At 40.0% G+C, this 18062-nt stretch overlaps 1 protein-coding gene across 1 annotated transcript in view; it reads right to left on the bottom strand.

Annotated features, from left to right (window-relative positions):
- MOCOS (molybdenum cofactor sulfurase) overlaps nt 1–17788 on the bottom strand; it is a gene marked incomplete at its 5' end in the record, with an annotated part of 77827 nt that extends 60039 nt beyond the window's left edge. The window contains 6 exon segments of the mRNA XM_036766679.1: nt 588–750; nt 3476–3931; nt 10179–10295; nt 13138–13337; nt 13503–13579; nt 17147–17788. Of these exon segments, the coding sequence (XP_036622574.1) occupies nt 588–750; nt 3476–3931; nt 10179–10295; nt 13138–13337; nt 13503–13579; nt 17147–17788 (1655 nt within the window).
- Nucleotides 17789–18062: the final 274 nt, after the last annotated feature.

Below are 18062 nucleotides of genomic sequence, written 5' to 3'. Positions count from 1 at the left end.
TCTATAGAAGTTGGAAGCCCAAAAGACTAAGATTTCTCTTGTCTCAAGCTCTCTCTAACTCTTCCTTCACACAGGAGAGGATTGTTAAATAATGAGGAGCCATGCAAATGGGCTTTGGGTCCTGGGTTACATTTGCAGTAAGGCTGGAAGAGTAATTTTGAGCCAGGTTATGAAGTGGCCTTAAATACCAAACAGAGGCTTTTGTATTTAAGCCTCGAAGTAACAGGGAAGCTTTAGATCGTATGTGGTAGGAGAGTGATATCGTCAGACCTGTGCTTTCCTCCTCCATCATCTCAGTCATGTCTTCACAACAACCCTGTCAAGGAGGCTTGGTATGTGCCATTATCTCCATTTTATAGAAGAGGAAACTGAGGACCAAACAAGTGAACTTTTTATTCTATTCATTTTCTTAGACCTTTCATTTTGACCCATAAGACATAATAAACTCAACACAATTCACTTGGCTGGAAAGTGGCACAACAGAGCAAAGCTGAGGCCTTTTTGTCTTGTAGCCCGCTCTCTCCGATATACAACGCTGCTTCTGGCAAAGGAGGGAATGTGAATATGAGCTGGTGACTGCTTCTTACCTTCAGCTATGATGACCAGAGTCTTTCGCTGCAGGTCAATTGAGGGTTTAATTAAACAGAGACGAGGCTCCTGCTTCTGACTGAGGCAAATTCCATTGTGATTCACAACCATCCAGTTTCGGTCATATAACAATCCTTGGCTTCCAACTGGCCATTTGGTAACCTGAGAGAGAATCAAAATAAAAGTTGAAATTTAAAATGTAGGCTTGCTTTAGGCAAGAACCCTTTGCAGAAATTATTGCATAAATATTTTTAGCATAGTTTGCACACTGACTTCTCAAAAGAGGATTATAACTTAAATATATAACATGATATAATTACAATTATAAATACAATTTTACATATTATACATATATAATTTATTATGTATAATATACATACAAATATATATACAGCAAGGTGGCTTGGTGGATAAAATGCTGGACCTGGAGTCAGGAACTCTCATCTTCCTGAGTTAAAATCTGGCCTCAGACATTTCCTAGCTGTGTGACTCTGAGCCAGTCACTTAACCCTCTTTGCCTCAGTTTCCTCATCTGTAAAATGAGCTGGAAAAGGACATGGCAAACCACTCCAGTATCTTTGTCAAGAAATCCCAATTGAAGTTACAAAGAGTTGGACACAACTGGAAATGACTGAATAATACCAAATTATAATTCAATAAACATTAATGGATTCATATCATTTAAAGGAAGAAGAGGAGCAGGGGAAAATTTGTAACAGATGATATTTATATAGTCTTTTAAGGTTTAGAGAGTGTTTAGAGAGAAAGAGAGCAGAGACAAGTACATGATTATGGAGCTAGTAAGAACAACAACCAGTATTCAAACTCAGCTCTCCAGTCTCCAACTCTCCCACTTTTGCCATTATCCAATTCCATTTCCACACAGCCCTTTCCAAGACAGAGGATACCTGTCTCCCAAGTCAGTCATAGCTTTAGCCCAAGTGATAATTTCAACTCTGAATGGGTCTGGCCACATGCCTTACTTCATTCAGGCTCCAACCTATTCAATCAAAATTTAACAAGGAGACAGTGTGGTTCACCAATAGACCACTGGCTCTGCAGTCAGAGGACTTGTGTTCAAATACTGCCTCTGATGCTTACCAACTGTGTGATCTTGAGCAAGGCACTTAACCTCCATAGGCCTCAATTTCCTCATTTGTAAAATGAGGGGGTTGGGACTAGATGTCTTCTGAAGTCTCTTCTGGCTCTGGAGCTATGACTCTATTATCTTAAATATAAAATGAACTATTTGCAGTAGGATCATAGTATCATAAAATTTAAAGTTGTAAGGGAAGTTAGAGTCCAACCCTCTCATTTTACAGACGAGGAAACTGAGGTAAAGAGAACTTAGATGACTTGCCCATGGTTGCATTGGTAGTAAATGCCTTCAGTAATATTTGAACCCAGTAAAATAGAAGCTCCTTGAGGTCAAGAACTGGTTTTTGTTGTGTACTCCTAGAGTCTAACACAGTGTCATGTACATCACGGGCACCTAGTAAAAGTTTGTTGGACTGGATTGCCCAGAGAGAATATATGTCTATCATCAACCAGTCAATAGGCATCTATTAATCATCAGGCCCTGTGCTAGGCCTTGGGGATAGAAAAATGAATCAGGAGAAATGGACATGAAACAACCAATAAAATAAATTCTAATTACAGCAAGAATCTCTCCAAGTTAGAGAACTGGACTCGAAATATTATGAAAATTGAGTTCAGAAGAACTTCAGGAACACTCAAGGGACTCTGTTTCATCCATTGGTCTTTGCAGTAAGCATGGTAAGGTAATCTTTGATCTCAAGTGACAGAAGCATACAAAAGCAATAGCAATAATAATAATAATAATAATAACCACTAATATTTGTATAGTGCATATAGAGCCTTCAAAACACCTCACATGCATTATCTTATTGGCATACCAGGCCTATCTCAATGAGCATATTGTATGAATTTTTTTCTTTGTTTTATAATGAAGTTGCTGTATGGAGATAAAAATTATGTTCAGACAAAACAGAAAAATTATAAATGACAGAGATGTGGGAAAATTGGAGCACTAATGCACTGTTGGTAGAGTTGTGAACTGATCCAACCATTCTGGAGAGCAATTTGGAACTATGCCCAAGGAGCTATAAAAGTGTGCATACCCTTTGACCCAGCAATGCCACTTCTAGGGCTGTATCTCAAAGAGATCATACAAGTGGGAAAAGGACCCACATATACAAAAATATTTATAGTAGCTCTTTTTGTGGTGGCAAAGAATTGGAAATCAAAGTGATGCCCATCAACTGGGGAATGGCTAAACAGGTTGTGTTATATGAATGTAATGGAATACTATTGTGCTATAAGAAATGAGGAGCAGATGGACTTCATTACAAACTGGAAAGACTTACCTGATCTGATGCTGAATGAGGGGAGCAGAACTAGGAGAACATTATGCACAATTACAGACGCACAGTATCTGCAATGACTAACTTTGATAGACTTGGCTCTTCTCAGCAATGCAAGGTGCTAAGACAGCTCCAAAAGACTCATGATGGAAAAAGCTATCCACATCCAGAGAAAGAATTAGAGAGTCTGAATGCAGATTGAAGCAAACTGTTTGCTCTCTCTGTCCTTTTTTGTTTTGTTTCTTCTTTCTCATGGTTCATTCCATTGGCTATAATTCTTCTTTACAACTTGACTATTGTGTAAATTAATGTGAAGGTATATGTAGAACCTATATCAGATTGCATGCCATCATGGGAGGGTAGAGGGGAGGAGGAGGAGGGAGAGAAAATTTGGAATTCAAAAACTGGTCGAACTAAGTGTTGTAAACTAAAAATAAAAAATGAATTTAAAGAAAAATTATGTTAAAAGAGAGCATTCCCAAAGCCATGTTTAAAACTCATACCTCCAAGGCAGCACAGGATTTGATGGGGTAAATATAGATATTGGTGATGGTGAGCGGTGGGAGCCCTCCATCTAGCGCTCCTGTAGAGGTCAGTGGAGTGATGTGTGGGCCACCTTGTGGCTCAGTCTCAGGGGAATGCAAATCCATGGCTTTCAGAGTCGCAGAGGAATTGTTCAGTTCAGCGTGGAGGAGGGCATCTTCCCGAGGCAGTTTCCCAGTTTCATGCCCATTGACCCTTGCTTTTTGTTCCACAGGTTCTACTGATATGGCAGCAGTTTCCCTAGGAATTATCTGAAAGGGAAGTTTACTGTCTGCCTTGCCTAACCTGGTTGCTATGATGAACTTCAGAAAGGTTTGTGCATCTTCAAAAGTGGACATGTAGCCAAATGATATTCTCACTGACCCTGTAGGGTAACCATCGATGAGATCTACGTCATCCCCACAGATATGGCCAGCCTAGAAATAAAAAGAAAATTACAAGCCCACAGTGATATTTTTCTTCATTGTTTTATTTCTCATGGATAATACTCAGAGCCAATTCTAAAAAGAGAAGTAATATAGGAAAAGAGAATTGCCAAGTGGTCAAGTCAATGAGCATTTATTAATCATCTATTATTCCATCCAATTTAAGAAAAGGGGAAATCTAAGACTCAGGATTTGTGGTTTGGGATATTTACTGTGATCTCTTATGACCCAAAAAGAAATCCAAGTATCTATTGATTCCTGGTGCCTTTTATTTCTAGCCCCACATTTCATGACAGCTACTGCTATTGCCTCCAGAAAACCCAGGCAAGGCCAGGGGTATATATTTTGGTTAAATCATGAAATAAGGTGCAAAACTCTTATTGGAGACAATCAGAAATGACATTATGTTAAAGAGATTTTTTACCATTTAATTGAGACTTTCTCCCAGATATCATCTGAAAAACTGAAGGAATAATGGCAAAAGGAAAGCTTTGGAAAGAAAAGTGGGTAGTATCGATGTATTTCCATTACAGGGACAAATCCTAGAGTGTGTCTCTATTTAACGGACTCTCTAGAACCTGGTCCTCTCAGATGGAGAGGAAGTCCTATATTTACTCCCTTCAGCAGTCCCAAAGTGAGAGGTGTGGGCTGAGAAAGTGTGGAGATAAAATAAGACACATTCCCTGCCTTCAAGGAGTTCATAATTTCAATGGAAAGAAAAGGTATGTACCCATACAACTAGAAATCAGAGTCCTATGATTACTTCCAAGATGTATGTGAGAGATGAGCTCCAAAGCACAGAAGGGAGATGCCAATGGGAGCTAGAGTTATCAGGCAAGACTTCTGGAATAGATAAGATTTAATGTGAACTCTGAAGAATGAACGGCATTTGTATCAGGAGGAACCAGGATGCTGCATATTCTAGGCAAAGAGAACAGCATGTATAAGGTGAGAATCAGCATGGCATGTGTGGTAGGAGGGTCAAGGTCTCTGCTGTCCAGATCCCTTCCCGTGCTCTAGGGAGGGGATGGATTACAAAGGAAGATGACTCAGACATGAGACTAAAGTCTCTCCTCAGGGACCAGATCCTGCTCCAAAGATGATGGAAGACCCAGTGGTTTCCCTAAGCCCAGGGATCTCCTGGAAGATTTATTTCTACCTCTTTGCCTGAATGGCAAAGAGAATTCATGCCGGGACTGCTGAAAGACTACACAGAATTGGTAGAGACATGGTCCCAAAGGCTTCGAATGTCAAGCTGAAGAGTCTCATCTTGATTTAATAGCCAATAAGGAGCTACTGTGAGAGACAGCATTGCATTGCTAGGGGCCTAGCCATTGAATCAAGAGCACTGGACTCAACTTCTGCTTTTGACACATACAAGCTTTGTGTCAACCCCTTGAATCCCTGGCAACTTTCAAAAATATAAATGAGGGATGAATTGCCAATCTACATTGATAAATGGAGTTTCCACACATGGAGTGCCAGGATGAAAAAAAAATGATGGATAAAAATACTGAAGATTTTAAAGTAGGGAATAAATTTGGAGCCTGAGAACTTGATTTTGAATTGTGGCTGAATACTTTTGCTACCTCTGTGGGACCGTGGACAAATCTCTAAACCTTCCTATGCCTCAGTTTCCATACCTGTAAAATGAGAGACTGAAATAGATGATCTCTGAGGTTCATTCCAGCTTGAAGACTATGAATCTAGGATTTCATGAGGAAAGCAGCACTTCAGAAGAATTAACCTAGTCATTTTGTGCTGGTTTTACAGTGTCTCATTAGGAGGCTATTGTGAAAATGCCAGAATATGTAAGGGCCCATGGAAATACATCACCAGTAAGAATAGAGTAAAAAGATGACTATTGGATTATTAGAGCTAGAATGCATCTCAGATAGCAGGTAGTCCAATCTTCTGGTTTTACAGAGCCAGAAACTGAGACCTGGAGAGGTTAAGTGACTTACTCAACTCAAACAGTAAGTTAATAGCAGAGAATCCTAGAGACATTTTTGAAGAATATTTAGCTAATTCTCCCGGAAGAGAGGGAGAGGAAGAGATGAAATTAACATGCACAAGTATGTGAAAGGTATTGTAATGATTAAAGGTTCCCACAAGTACAGAGAATCCAGGATAATGTATCAGAAAGTCTATGCTGAGGGATCCCCTCATCTATGAACTCCAAGACAGAAGACAAGTTCCAGGGCCTCCAAACCAACTCACAAGTTCCTTGAATGGGAACTGAACAACATCTAGAATGAATTTCCATGGACATTAAAAAATGCCCAATGTCTCTATCCTTGGCTCCCAGATCTCTTTCATTTCCTCTTAAGAAGCCAGCAGTGGAAAAATCCTCATCTTGATGTCATGAAGACTGCCCTAAACATTCACTCAGAAAGTTTAGGAAAGATTTTAATTCAGCGAAAGCTTTGCTATTTGCTAATCTGGGAGAAATAGAGTTAGTTAGTCAAAAATTCCTATCTGGTTTTTAAAGTTAGGACCTATTAGACCAGATTTTTCTTACTCTCCCTCTTAAGAACCATATATGTCTGAAAGAACAGTGGAATATATATTTAATTCTTTATTATTTATGAAAACCTTGTAAGACACAGACTTGTTTCATCATATTCTTCCCTCCCTGACAAAACCAACAGGAACTGCTCTTTATTTAATCTCTCTCTTCCAGTTATTCCCTGAATTCATGCAGATTACTGAATAGCTTTTTTTATTGGGAGATCACAGGATTACCCATTTATAGTTTTTAATCATTCAAGTACTGGATAGCACTTGTTTTGCTAGTGAACTTTTAATTTCTTTTAGATTTCCAGTAGTCCTATGCGCTTTGTGGGCAGCTTTGTGAGTGGTGAAGTGAATAGAGTCACAGACCTGAAGTCAGGAAGACTCATGTTCATGAGTTCAAATCCAGCCTCAGACACTTACTAGCTGTGTGACCCTGGGCAAGTCATTTAACTCTGTTTGCCTCAGTTTCCTCATTCGAAAAATGAGCTGGAGAAGAAAATGGCAAACCACTCCAAATGGGGTCACAAAGAGTCAGACACAACTGAAAGGACTAAATAATAACATGTGCTTTGGATAGAAGTTTAATGCTATGGAAATGACCAGGAGGCAGAAAACTTCCTTATGTTGTAATAAAAAAATGTAATGAGATTAAAAAAAAGATCAACTGACATAGAATCATAAGATTAAGAGTCGGAAGGGATGTTAGAGATCTGAAATCAGCCAGTTCCCTCGACAAATAAGGAAGCCAAGGCTGAACGAGAGCAGGGGGAGTAACTTGCTCAGGTTCACACAGGTAACAAGTAATTTGATCTGGCATGGATTTGAACCCATATCTTCTGATTCCAATGCAGGACCCTTCCACATATAAACAGAATCACAGGATTCTAGTTGATTGGAAGCGACCTAAGAGGTTGCCTAGCCAGCTCTGAAACTGGAAGTCCCCTCTTCGATTCTTAATGAGTGGTCATCTTTCCTCTACTGGAAGACTTTCAGTGATGGGGAACTCACTACCTCATGGTACAACTCATTCTACTTTTTGAACAACTTTGATTGTGAGAAACTTTTTTTTGTATTGAGTTAAAATCTGCCTCCCATTAATTTCTACTCATTGGCCCCAGTTCTGCCGTCTGCAGCCAAGGTGAACAGCATTTGGAGAAGGTATGAAAGGGGGCCTCTCTGTTTATTCCTTTTACAAGCTGTACCTGTTATCTCTGCCATAGAGATCACTGAAACAGTAAAGTTTGAACAAGTTTTCACATTTTCATCAGAAAATCCATTAGAATTCTGCCTCTTGCTCCCTGCCATCTGCTGATGCTTCATTATGGAAACCTAAGTAAGTTTAACTTATTTCTTGATGCTTTCTCTACCAAAGATGGCTTTTTTAAAGGCACTTTTACAGATGTCTATTTCAGACGTTTCTGTGACAACCTATGAGCTCTACACCAAGTGGGAGCTCAACAAATAACAGGCTAGACTCCTGAGACACTAGGACATTTGCAGAAACTGTGTGATCAGTAACCAGGACTATAGGAGCAGGCTTACTTGCCCCTCTAGGGGCAGAAGAGACGAGCAGCAAGAGATGCAGGAAAAGATGGAGGAAATCTCCAGTGGATCCTTTCTGGCCTCAGAAGGGTTAGTTCAAACGGGTGATTCTAGCTTAGCAACTGCAAAGTCATATTTCATAAATATAAAACATATACAAGATTTTATGATTCTAGTGTAAGCACTCTAAGTCACCTAAGGACATTGACCCTGAGGCACACGGCTACATAATTTCAGGCTGATAGACTTAGCTCTTCTCAGCAATACAGTGATCCAAGATAATTCCAAAAGACTCCTGATGGAAAATGCTGTCCATACGCAAAGAAAAAGCTACAGTCGGAATGTAGATCAAAGCATTCTATTTTCACCTCCTGGGTATTTTTTTCTTTCTTGTAGTTTTTCCCTTTTGTTTTGATTCTTCTTTTACAACATAACTAATGTGGAAATGTGTTTAAGATGACTGTACATGTATAACCTATATCAGATCACTTGCTGCCTTGGGAAGGGAAGAAGGAAGAGAGGGAGGGAAAAAAATTTGGAACTCAAAACCTTAACAAAAAAAAAATCTTTCCAGGTAGCTAGCAAACTCTCCACCCAGAATAACAGGAAACATTTACATACCAGGAAATCTTGTGTAAAGTTTCTACTTAGTCTCACAGGAGCAGGCAGAAGAGGTCAGTCAGTTGGAACTAATGGTTGGATGAGGTAGGAGGTGGGAGAGCCTTAAAAACAGGTGAATTCTGGTCAATTCTGGTTGTATCTCAAAAGGGATCTGCTAGTCTGAGAAGGGACCCAGGGTGACAGAGAGCACAGTACAATTTTATGAGATATGATACTCGCTTTATAAGGAATGCAAAACATGAGAACATGCAGAGGTATAAGGATGGCATGAGGAGAGGACCGTTGTATATGCTTAATCACTATTTGACTAAGAGAGAGGTCCCTTTAACCTTTTTTGAGACACCATATTACAAAAGGCTTGAAAAGGCAGAGATGTTGTCTTTGTGTCTGAGGAGGAAAATTGCAGCCTCACGAAAGGAAAGATGAGAGCACCTGGAGAGGAGCCAGAGGAAAGGACAGAAGCTCAGAGGATCATGGATTAGGGCTGAAAGGGAACTCAGAGGCCATCTAATTCAGCATCCTCACCTTACAAATGAGGTGAAATGATCACCCAAAGTCACACAGATAGTAAGTGGAAAGGATGGAATCTGACCCAGGATGTCTGACTCAAAATCCTCTGCTGTACCACATGTTGTCTGGTGAGTCTGTTCCTCTACCTTTCACTCTTTTGTAGGAGAAGGGAGGGTCAGAGAGTGTTTCCATCCCCTAAAGTGCACCTGGCCCACAGCAGCTTTTGTGTTGAGGATATCTTAATAGTGTGGGTCAATTCATTAGTTATTATCAAAAATCCTGGCCTTTCAGCAGAGGTGGTGGGCAACGAGTGAAGAATTGTTCCCATCTGCCCATTCCTCTGGGAAGTCTTCACATGCTTGGGGTAGACATCCCCCTGACTCACTGAGGGTGGGGGGGTGGCGGTTTAAGGGCTGTTGGATTCCCTCAACCTGATTTAGCCCATCCGCCAAAATGGTTTACAGCCACAGGTGAGAGAGTTGGGTGAAGGTGGACACGGAAGCTGGATGAGAAGCCCTGAAAAAGGCCCAGCAGGCCCTCATACCAGAGGCGCTAATCCTCCCTGAATGCCCCACATACCCATTAGAATATAACCTCCTTAAGACTGCCTTTTCTCTTCTATTTGCTTCTGCAGCACTTAGCACAGAGTTTTGATCATAGTTAAATGCTCAAAAAATGCTTTATTCATTCAATAGTTTTGAATAAACTAAAACTTAGAGACTTTTGTGGTTTATTTACTCCCCACCACTAATATACAACTTTTCCGTGAAAATTAATTATAAATTACTGATATGTTCACAGATGTTATGATTTTTTTATAAAAGCTCAAAGAGGAAACAACTTAAACCTCTCTTCCTCTACTATCCAAAGCCACAGCAATTTGCCAAAGCAAAATTAACCAATAAAGACAGATGCCCACCCTCAGAAAGGAACATAGATAGAATCAATCCACAACAGTGGTCTTCCCATGCCTGTGCCTCTGTATGGTTCTCTTATCTTGCTTCATTCTTTAGGATCTGGGGCAGCATTAAGTGGGTTCAGGACTTACGTGAAGGTTCTTTTTGATGGTCTCATTGCTAATCTTCAGGTGCCTCTGGCATGCCCCTATGTTACAGAAACATCCAGTCCGAACGTGTATATTGTGAAGGCTGGCCATCTTTTCTATCTGTGGATTAAATGAAATGTGAAAACAGCATAGGGAAACAAGTATTATCCCTCAAAATTTTCCCACTGAATTATGGATAACTACTCAGAAGTAAGACCCATATAACATTAGTGTGTTACATGTCATCCACCTTCTGTCAGAGAAGTGATAGACTCAGAGGTCAGAATGAGATGGATATTTCTTGATGTGGTCAGTGTGGGAATTTGTTTTGCTTGATTATGCATGTTTGTTATAAGGATTTTGTTTTTCTTTTTGTGAGGAGTGCAGGGAGAAAATAATTATTTGCTAATTGAAATTTTTAATTGAATTTTTAAAAGAGAAAACATCAGTGCATTATGATTTTGTTTTTGATTTCCTGATTAACACTATTGTGTTCCATAGTTCAATCCCATCATCAGACTCTAGTCTTTCCCATTCTTGCCTTCCTATCACTTCTCAATCATAGTTGTCACCACTTCTATTCAAGGTTTTTATTCTTCCAAATCAGTTCAGCTGAACAAGCATTTGCAAAAACCCCTCTGTGCAAGGCACTCCTATCCCTCTTCAGGTCTACTGTTTTAGTTAGTAGGTAGGGGGTAATTTGGGATACACATGACTCCACAGTCTTCAGAGTCCCATGAAAGGAAAGTACTACCTAGCAGCCTCTTCTCTGATACCTCTGGCTTATTTAGCCTCACTCCTAAACCTCGTGGAGTTAAAAAACAGCTTGGCAGCACCAGGGCTATTTTTCTCAAATTAGGAAGTTAGACTAGGTTGGAATGACCTCTAAAAAGCAGGACTTGCTTTAAGTGACCCTCGAGAGCATTATAAATCTAGAGCTGGCGGAACTACAGATTTACTTGCAGTCTTCAGTTTGATTTTAATATTGGAATACCATAGAGCTTGGCCATCAGGGTGTTTGTGTTGGAGAAGGGGTGAGGGAAATGGTACAGATGGACAAAGAGGTGAGCCTAGAATTAAATGGAAGGAAAAGAGTGGACTGGATTGCCTTCAGACTATTGCAAGGCTTCTTTAATATCCCAAATTTCTCCCAGAAGTAAGTCCCATCTTTTTAATACCAATAGTCTACTGGTATTAGCTAGCTGTGAGACATGGAAAACAATAGCCTAACAAGAGCTGGAAATGAATATCACACAAAAGGCTATAGAGAGTCATGGTGGAGGTAGTGAGGGTGCAAAATAGGAATCAATAAGAAACTGAAGAACAGAAGTAAAGGGTGCCATCTGGGAAATATCTGGTCAAAAAAGAAGATGATCCCGTTGCAGAGTGAGGCTGAGGAATAACAGGGGGACAATCTAAATGATCCATTGGTCTACCTTGTGATGTCTGGAGAAATTAAGGAAGGGACCTGGCACGCTGGATTGACCACCTGCATCAAAGCTAGAGGACATGGACAAGAGCTTCACAGGATGGTCAGGCGTGGAAGGGGAGTGATCTACATTGTTGGTCCTGATGATACGAATAGTTCTATTTTGCCTTTGCACAGAAACTGAATTCCAAGTTCCAAATAGTGAATTAAAAATAAATGTCTGTAATACAAGCTGCTTGGAAGCTGGTCTCTGTCTAAATTATACTGAGCTATATCAGGGTCCATGAGATTTTTGTCAGGGTCTCAGAGATTTTTGGCATATCTAGGACAATTTGCTCCTGCACTGATGTGCTTTTCTCACTTTCCTTCCTCTTTTCTTTTTCCTTGCTATCAGCTGTAACATCTTACAGCTGTAAGAACACCTGTTTCATAGGGCCATAGATTTAGAACTGGAAAGGACCTTAGCAGCCATCATGTCCAATGCCCTCACATCACAGATGAAGAATTAATATTCAAAGAACCTGTGAATTGATCTAACCTTCTTAAAAGAAATTTAGAATTATGTTTTAAACGTTCATACATTTAGACGCAGAGATCCTACTGCCAGGCATGTACCCTAATAAGTTCAATTATGGGTTTTTAAAATTCTTTTAAAAAGATAATATACAAAAATATTCATAGCAGAACTTTTGATGGTACAAAAGAATCAGAAACAAGGTGGGTACCTATAGATTAAAGGACAGCTAATCAAATTGTAGAAGATGAATACAATGAAATATTATTCCATAAGAAATGATGATTATAAAAAAAGAAATGGTGAATATAAAGAATTATCTGCTCCAATACAGAATGAACTTTGTAGGACCAAGAAAACAATATACACATGTACAATAATGAAAATGGAAACTACAACTAAATGAAATTGATCTCTATGCAATTATGATGATAGAGCGTGGCTTCAGAGAAGAACTGAGAAACTGTACCTCCTTCCCTCATTGCAGAGTTGAGGACACTATGGGTAAGGAATACTGTATATACTGGTCTCACTGAATTTTGTTCTTATTTCTTCTAAGTCCTAAAAATTAACCCTTTGGTAGTTTTGATTGCTACAGAAGTAAATAAGTGAACCTCTATTGCAAGGGACTGTTTACCAAGTAGACAGAAGAAAGGGATAATATATTTATGCACAACATAGTTTGTACATACACTAAGAGAAATAAATATGATATATAAAATCAAAAGGGATCAAAAAAATATTTTTAAAGAGTAAATAGAAGCCAAGTGAGGGTCTGGTGTGGGGGAGGTTCCTATATAGTACATTTCAAAGGCTTTTAGCTAATGAGTTTTGTGAGTGTGACTTCTGCAACTCAAAGGTCTTGTTATTACTAAAGGGTTTGGGGGCTGTTCTCTGAATGGTTTGAGATTGCCATCTAATTGTGACCTTCCAGACCAGGGGTAAGGGTTGGGGATGAGGAGGATGTATGTTATAGTTTTAATATCAGCAAGGTGGGAAAGAGAAAAAAATCCAGCTACCTGGGAATAACCAATGATGTCTCCATTGTCATCTAACACATTAAAGTTAATGATTGGACCCTGGGTCTCGGGACTGTTGAACTCTGTATCACTGTAAATCTGAATCACAGGTGCTCCATTTGGGTATTGGAGAGCAACCAGCACTGTGTAGGTGTAGTGAGCCAAGGCGAAAGTATGTTGTTTTATGTTTTCCATTCCACCTGGCAAAGAAAAAGTTTGCAAATTATTCTCTTGCTGGTCAAAAAGTTGAACATATATACAAATGATAATTAAATATAACTGATTTATAAAGTAATTTCTAAGGAGCAAAATACACGTGGAAGAAGTAAATCCACATAAATAAAAAGGAAAATTTTTCCACTGACCTGTCAGTCTTTCTAGAACATCAAATCCATGTTTCAATGCTATGATGTCAAGGAAAGAAATTGTACCATCTTCGAACCTACAAAAACCAAACCAAATTAAAACAAAACAAAACAAAAAAAACCCTTAAGTTAAGAGAATAAATGGTTTCATTGGCTGTGTTTGTCTGGGATATCAATGGATGCTTTCCATCTCCCTCCATGTTAGGGTATTAATTTAGGTTAGCATTTAGTCCTTCCTTGTTTGGTCACTGACCCTTCATTCTGTGACTTTGAATCACTTCCTACAGTTCTAGAATAGGATAATGATGATGGCAAAGGGCTAAAATATCAGAATTGCCAAGTTGACACTCTTCTTACCTACCAGAACAAAACTCTGCCCTTGCAGAACCAAAAGAATAATTTTGCTTTTGTAAGAAATTTCTTATTGAGGAAGTTCCACCACCAGTGCAGATCAACAACTGCTCCAGAATGTATCATCTTAGAGCATTATCTAGAACGCTGAGAGGTGAATAGGGATCTGACCTCAAATCAAGAAGATCTCAAAGACACACTGGCTGGGTGACTCTGGGCAAGTCACCCCTCCTGATATTTGGTAATTTTGTGTTGGCACCCAGGATACCAACCTTTCACACAAATCAGGTTCTGCCACAGAACTATTTCCTTTGTATGCATTTTCTATTTATAGTTGTACATGTTGGTTTTGCCCCACCCCCCAAGAGAATGTAAGCCCCTTGGGAACAGGAATCATTTTGTTTACATCTCCAGGCATCTAACACAGCACCTGGCACATACTAGGCACTTAAAAAGGCTTGTCAAATGAAGTCATTTACAAGGTACTTGAGGTATTTCCTGGGAGCTCTAGAACAAATCAACCAAATTCCAACTCCATCCACCATTACAAATAGATAGATGCCTGCTTCCTCTAATCACTGTAACTCTTGGACCCTGAAGCTTGACCAGGAAAACCATGCTTGGCATGTGGATTCCTTTTGGACTATTAGGTAACCTTCCATTGGCCTGAACATAGATGTTCTCTTGCATCCTATGACTCATTTCCAAACTAGAGTCTCACAATAATGCACACCAGGCAGCTATAGTCACAATCAGCTTCCTAAAAATTATGCAGGAGGCTATACCTGGATTTAATCATGTAATAGGGAAAGTTGGTAGCATTCTGGGGGTGTCTAGGCAAGCACTCCACCTAGTGCCTCCTAGAATCAACTTCTTAAAAAATTATTTACTTGGCCTTCTTCTTGGGTCATGAATCTCATTTTCCCATTTTGAAGGGCTTTCTTAGATCTTTAAGATTTCCTTTTCAAATATAAGATATTACACCCTTTTAAGTACATCATCTTAGATATTTACTAGTTGTATGACCTTAACCAAGTCATTTAACATCTCCAAAATTTAGTTTCCTGATCTGTAAAATGGGGATAATAATAGCACCTGCTTCACAAGGTTGTTTTGAGGATCAAATGAGATAATGTACATGAAATGTTTTGGAACTAAATAACATCAGTTGTTGTTGTCACTGTGATTATGATTACCTGTAAGAAGCTATCCATTACCTATTACTTCTAGACAATGGCTAGACCAAAAGAGTAAACCATAAGATTTGAGCAGGACCTAGGGCTTCCTAGATTACCAGTAGAATGAGTGGCTTCAAGTTAAGTCAAGTCAACAAGCATTTATTAAGTACCTACTATATTCTAGTTACTGTATGAAGTGTTGAGGTTACAAAGAAAGGCAAAAACAGTAACTGCCTTCAAGTAGCTCATAATCTAACAGAGGAGAAAAAAACATGCAAACAAGATATATACAGGATAAACTGGAGATAATCTCAGAAGGAAGACTTTCCTGCTTAACCCTCATAAAGTTTATAAGAATGATATAAAATAAAGAACAATGGAGTTGCAGTCAGAGAACCTAAGTTCAAATTCTTCCTCTGACTTTAACTGACTATATGGCCCTGGATAAGTCACTTTACCTTTCAGGGCCTTTTCTTTCGTTTGTAAAATGAAGATACTATCCATACCACCTTCAGCATAGGGCTGCTCTAAGGCTTAAATGTGATTATGTATTTTAAACACTTAGTCTACTCTACAGCAAAGGTGTCAGCCCAAAGCAGTCCACTGCCCTGGGAAATGTTAAACAAAACAAATAAAAATACAATCCAACATCAATAATGTTAATTTGTGGTTTTCTAAGTCATTATGTAGCCAGAGGGGATCTGATGGCTATTTGAGTTTGATTCCCCCACCCCAGTCTACAGCAGGGGTGCCAGTTATTTCATCCCACCTTAATGAACCCCTTATCAGTCTCTGTTTTTACCACCAGGGGTGATCAACTTGCATGTAACCTGCTCATGTATTATCGGGCAGTTTGAGGTGCTCAAGGATACTATCACCTATGAGCAGGGCCCTTACTTTGGGGAGGGATTAAAATTTGGCTTGATCACCCAATTTATTAGGCTCATTAAAAAATGCATTTTTTATCATCCAGCAAATTTCCCCCATTTCCTTCTAGTCCACTTTCATTGACTCTCCTAAGATTCATCCTGTTTTACCTCTCTCTTCCTCCTCAAACCATTCTAGGAAAACACTTTCCCTGACTTAATAAGCCCCATTTCTACTACAATGGCTAATTTTATCCAGCAAAACCTGACTGAAACACATATATCCTTTATCAATACGACTAGAAAAGATATGATCTGGGAAATTTACCCCGGCACCCTATAGATCAAGCCCACAATCCTGGTGGGGTGGGGACCAGTAGGGAGAGAAAGAAAAGATCTTCCTTTCTAACTGCCCGAATAACCTGGAGTCCCAGAGAAAAAATAGGGACTCCCTGGTGGAAGGGTTTTGTGAAGTATTCCTAGCATTTCCGTCCATGGTGAAATCAGAACTGGGGTTTGAGGATCCCCTGCAGAGGCTTATTTCTTTCCAGCTGAAAGCAACACCTGTGAGCTCTGGGATGCCTATAGCCAGTAAAAAAAAAAAAATACAGAAAAAGGTTCAGAGTTCATCAGCCCTGTTCACTAGCACCACTGTTGCTAACTCTCTTGCCTCTAAGATGATAAATGGAATGTGAGGTCCTTGAAGGTGGACAGTTTCATTTTTGTCTTAGTGAAAAGAGGGGCTGGCCAATGAATGGCCAGTCTTCATGAGCATGTCTAGAGGGCTCTGTTTGGCACAGTCTTCCACAGGCACTCGCGAGCATACACAGGTATTCTGTGACTGCTCTTTCTATCTGCTTACTTTGTGATAAAGACGAAAGCCTTTTAGCTGGCTGCTAACTTCGAACTAAGCATGCATTGAGAAGGTCCCTAATCTGCGAAAGGGCATCCTTTTCTTTCCCCTAGTGTGAAAGGGAGCAAGGATTGATGGAAGCCTCTGAGTGGGGAGAGTAGTCACTTAGCAAAGTGCTTGGCATCTAATGGGACTTGTTGATTGATTCTTGGATCTATAATTCTTTCCCATTCCTCCCTGCTCTAGCCAAGCTCCCTGGATTCAGCCAAAGGATCGGCAGCTCGCTTCACTTGATATTAAGCCTAGACCAGATGCCTCCTACACAAGTAGGATCCCAATCCTGGCTCCCAGGCTAGCCTTGTCCCTTGCAGCCTGCCCTCTGGTGTAGATTATTACCTTTCAGATACAGATTTTCTGGGGACATAGAAATCTTCTCCAGCAAGGTAGGCAGCAGCTGTTCCTCCACCAAAGTAAGTTTTCCGGAGGAAGTGAGTAACTCGATTGTTTACCAACAGTGCTCCTAAGCCAGTGGGGAATCCAAAGATTTTGTAAAATGAAATGGGGATAAAATCTGCCGAGTGGGCTGTCAGGTCTAAAGGAGAGGTGCTGACATAGGCCGCGGCATCGAGCAACACAAACCATTCCCCTGGAGTGGTCATGGGGCTCAAACGTCCAGACTTCAGCATTTCTATCCAAGAAAGGGGGTACCTAGTTCCTGAAAAATTACTCTGAGCTGGGTAACAAAAGAGATGAGGGGTCTTGCAGGCTGGTTCATAAACTGCTCCATTGCTTTCCTCTGACAACAAAATGTCCTCTGGTTTCACGGCGATCGATGACACTTGCATTGCCTCGGCTATCTTCCTGATGCCCACCACTGACGTATGGCTGTCCGTCAGATAACAAAACCTGCTCCCCCCATCCTCTGAGCTTGCTGGTCTCCATGGGAAGGCCTCTGCTACCAATTTGAGTGCAGCTGTGCTCCCTGAGGTAAAAATGATGCTGTAGTCTTCAGAAGTGGTATTGAAGTGTTCCAGGACCCTGAAAGAAAAGCAGAAGGCTCTTAGATGAGTTCTTGTTTTGACTTTAAACATCATCTGCATGTCCTTGCCATGAGTCACCTAGTCTACCTTAGTTTAAATAAAAAATACCATTAATATTAGCTACGATTTGAGGTCTGGGGCACAGCTGGTGGAAAGTGGGCATAGCAATGTAAAATCAATAGAACTGCCACCAGGTTTAAATTTCTATAGCCTTAAAATATCTCATGTGAACTTGAGGCAGGACAGAACAAATTTTAATTAAATGCAACTAT

This window comes from Trichosurus vulpecula, chromosome 1 (genome assembly GCF_011100635.1).
Source record: "Trichosurus vulpecula isolate mTriVul1 chromosome 1, mTriVul1.pri, whole genome shotgun sequence".
In the NCBI taxonomy this organism is placed as follows: Eukaryota; Metazoa; Chordata; class Mammalia; order Diprotodontia; family Phalangeridae; genus Trichosurus; species Trichosurus vulpecula.
This window is presented reverse-complemented; position numbering and strand designations above follow the sequence as displayed.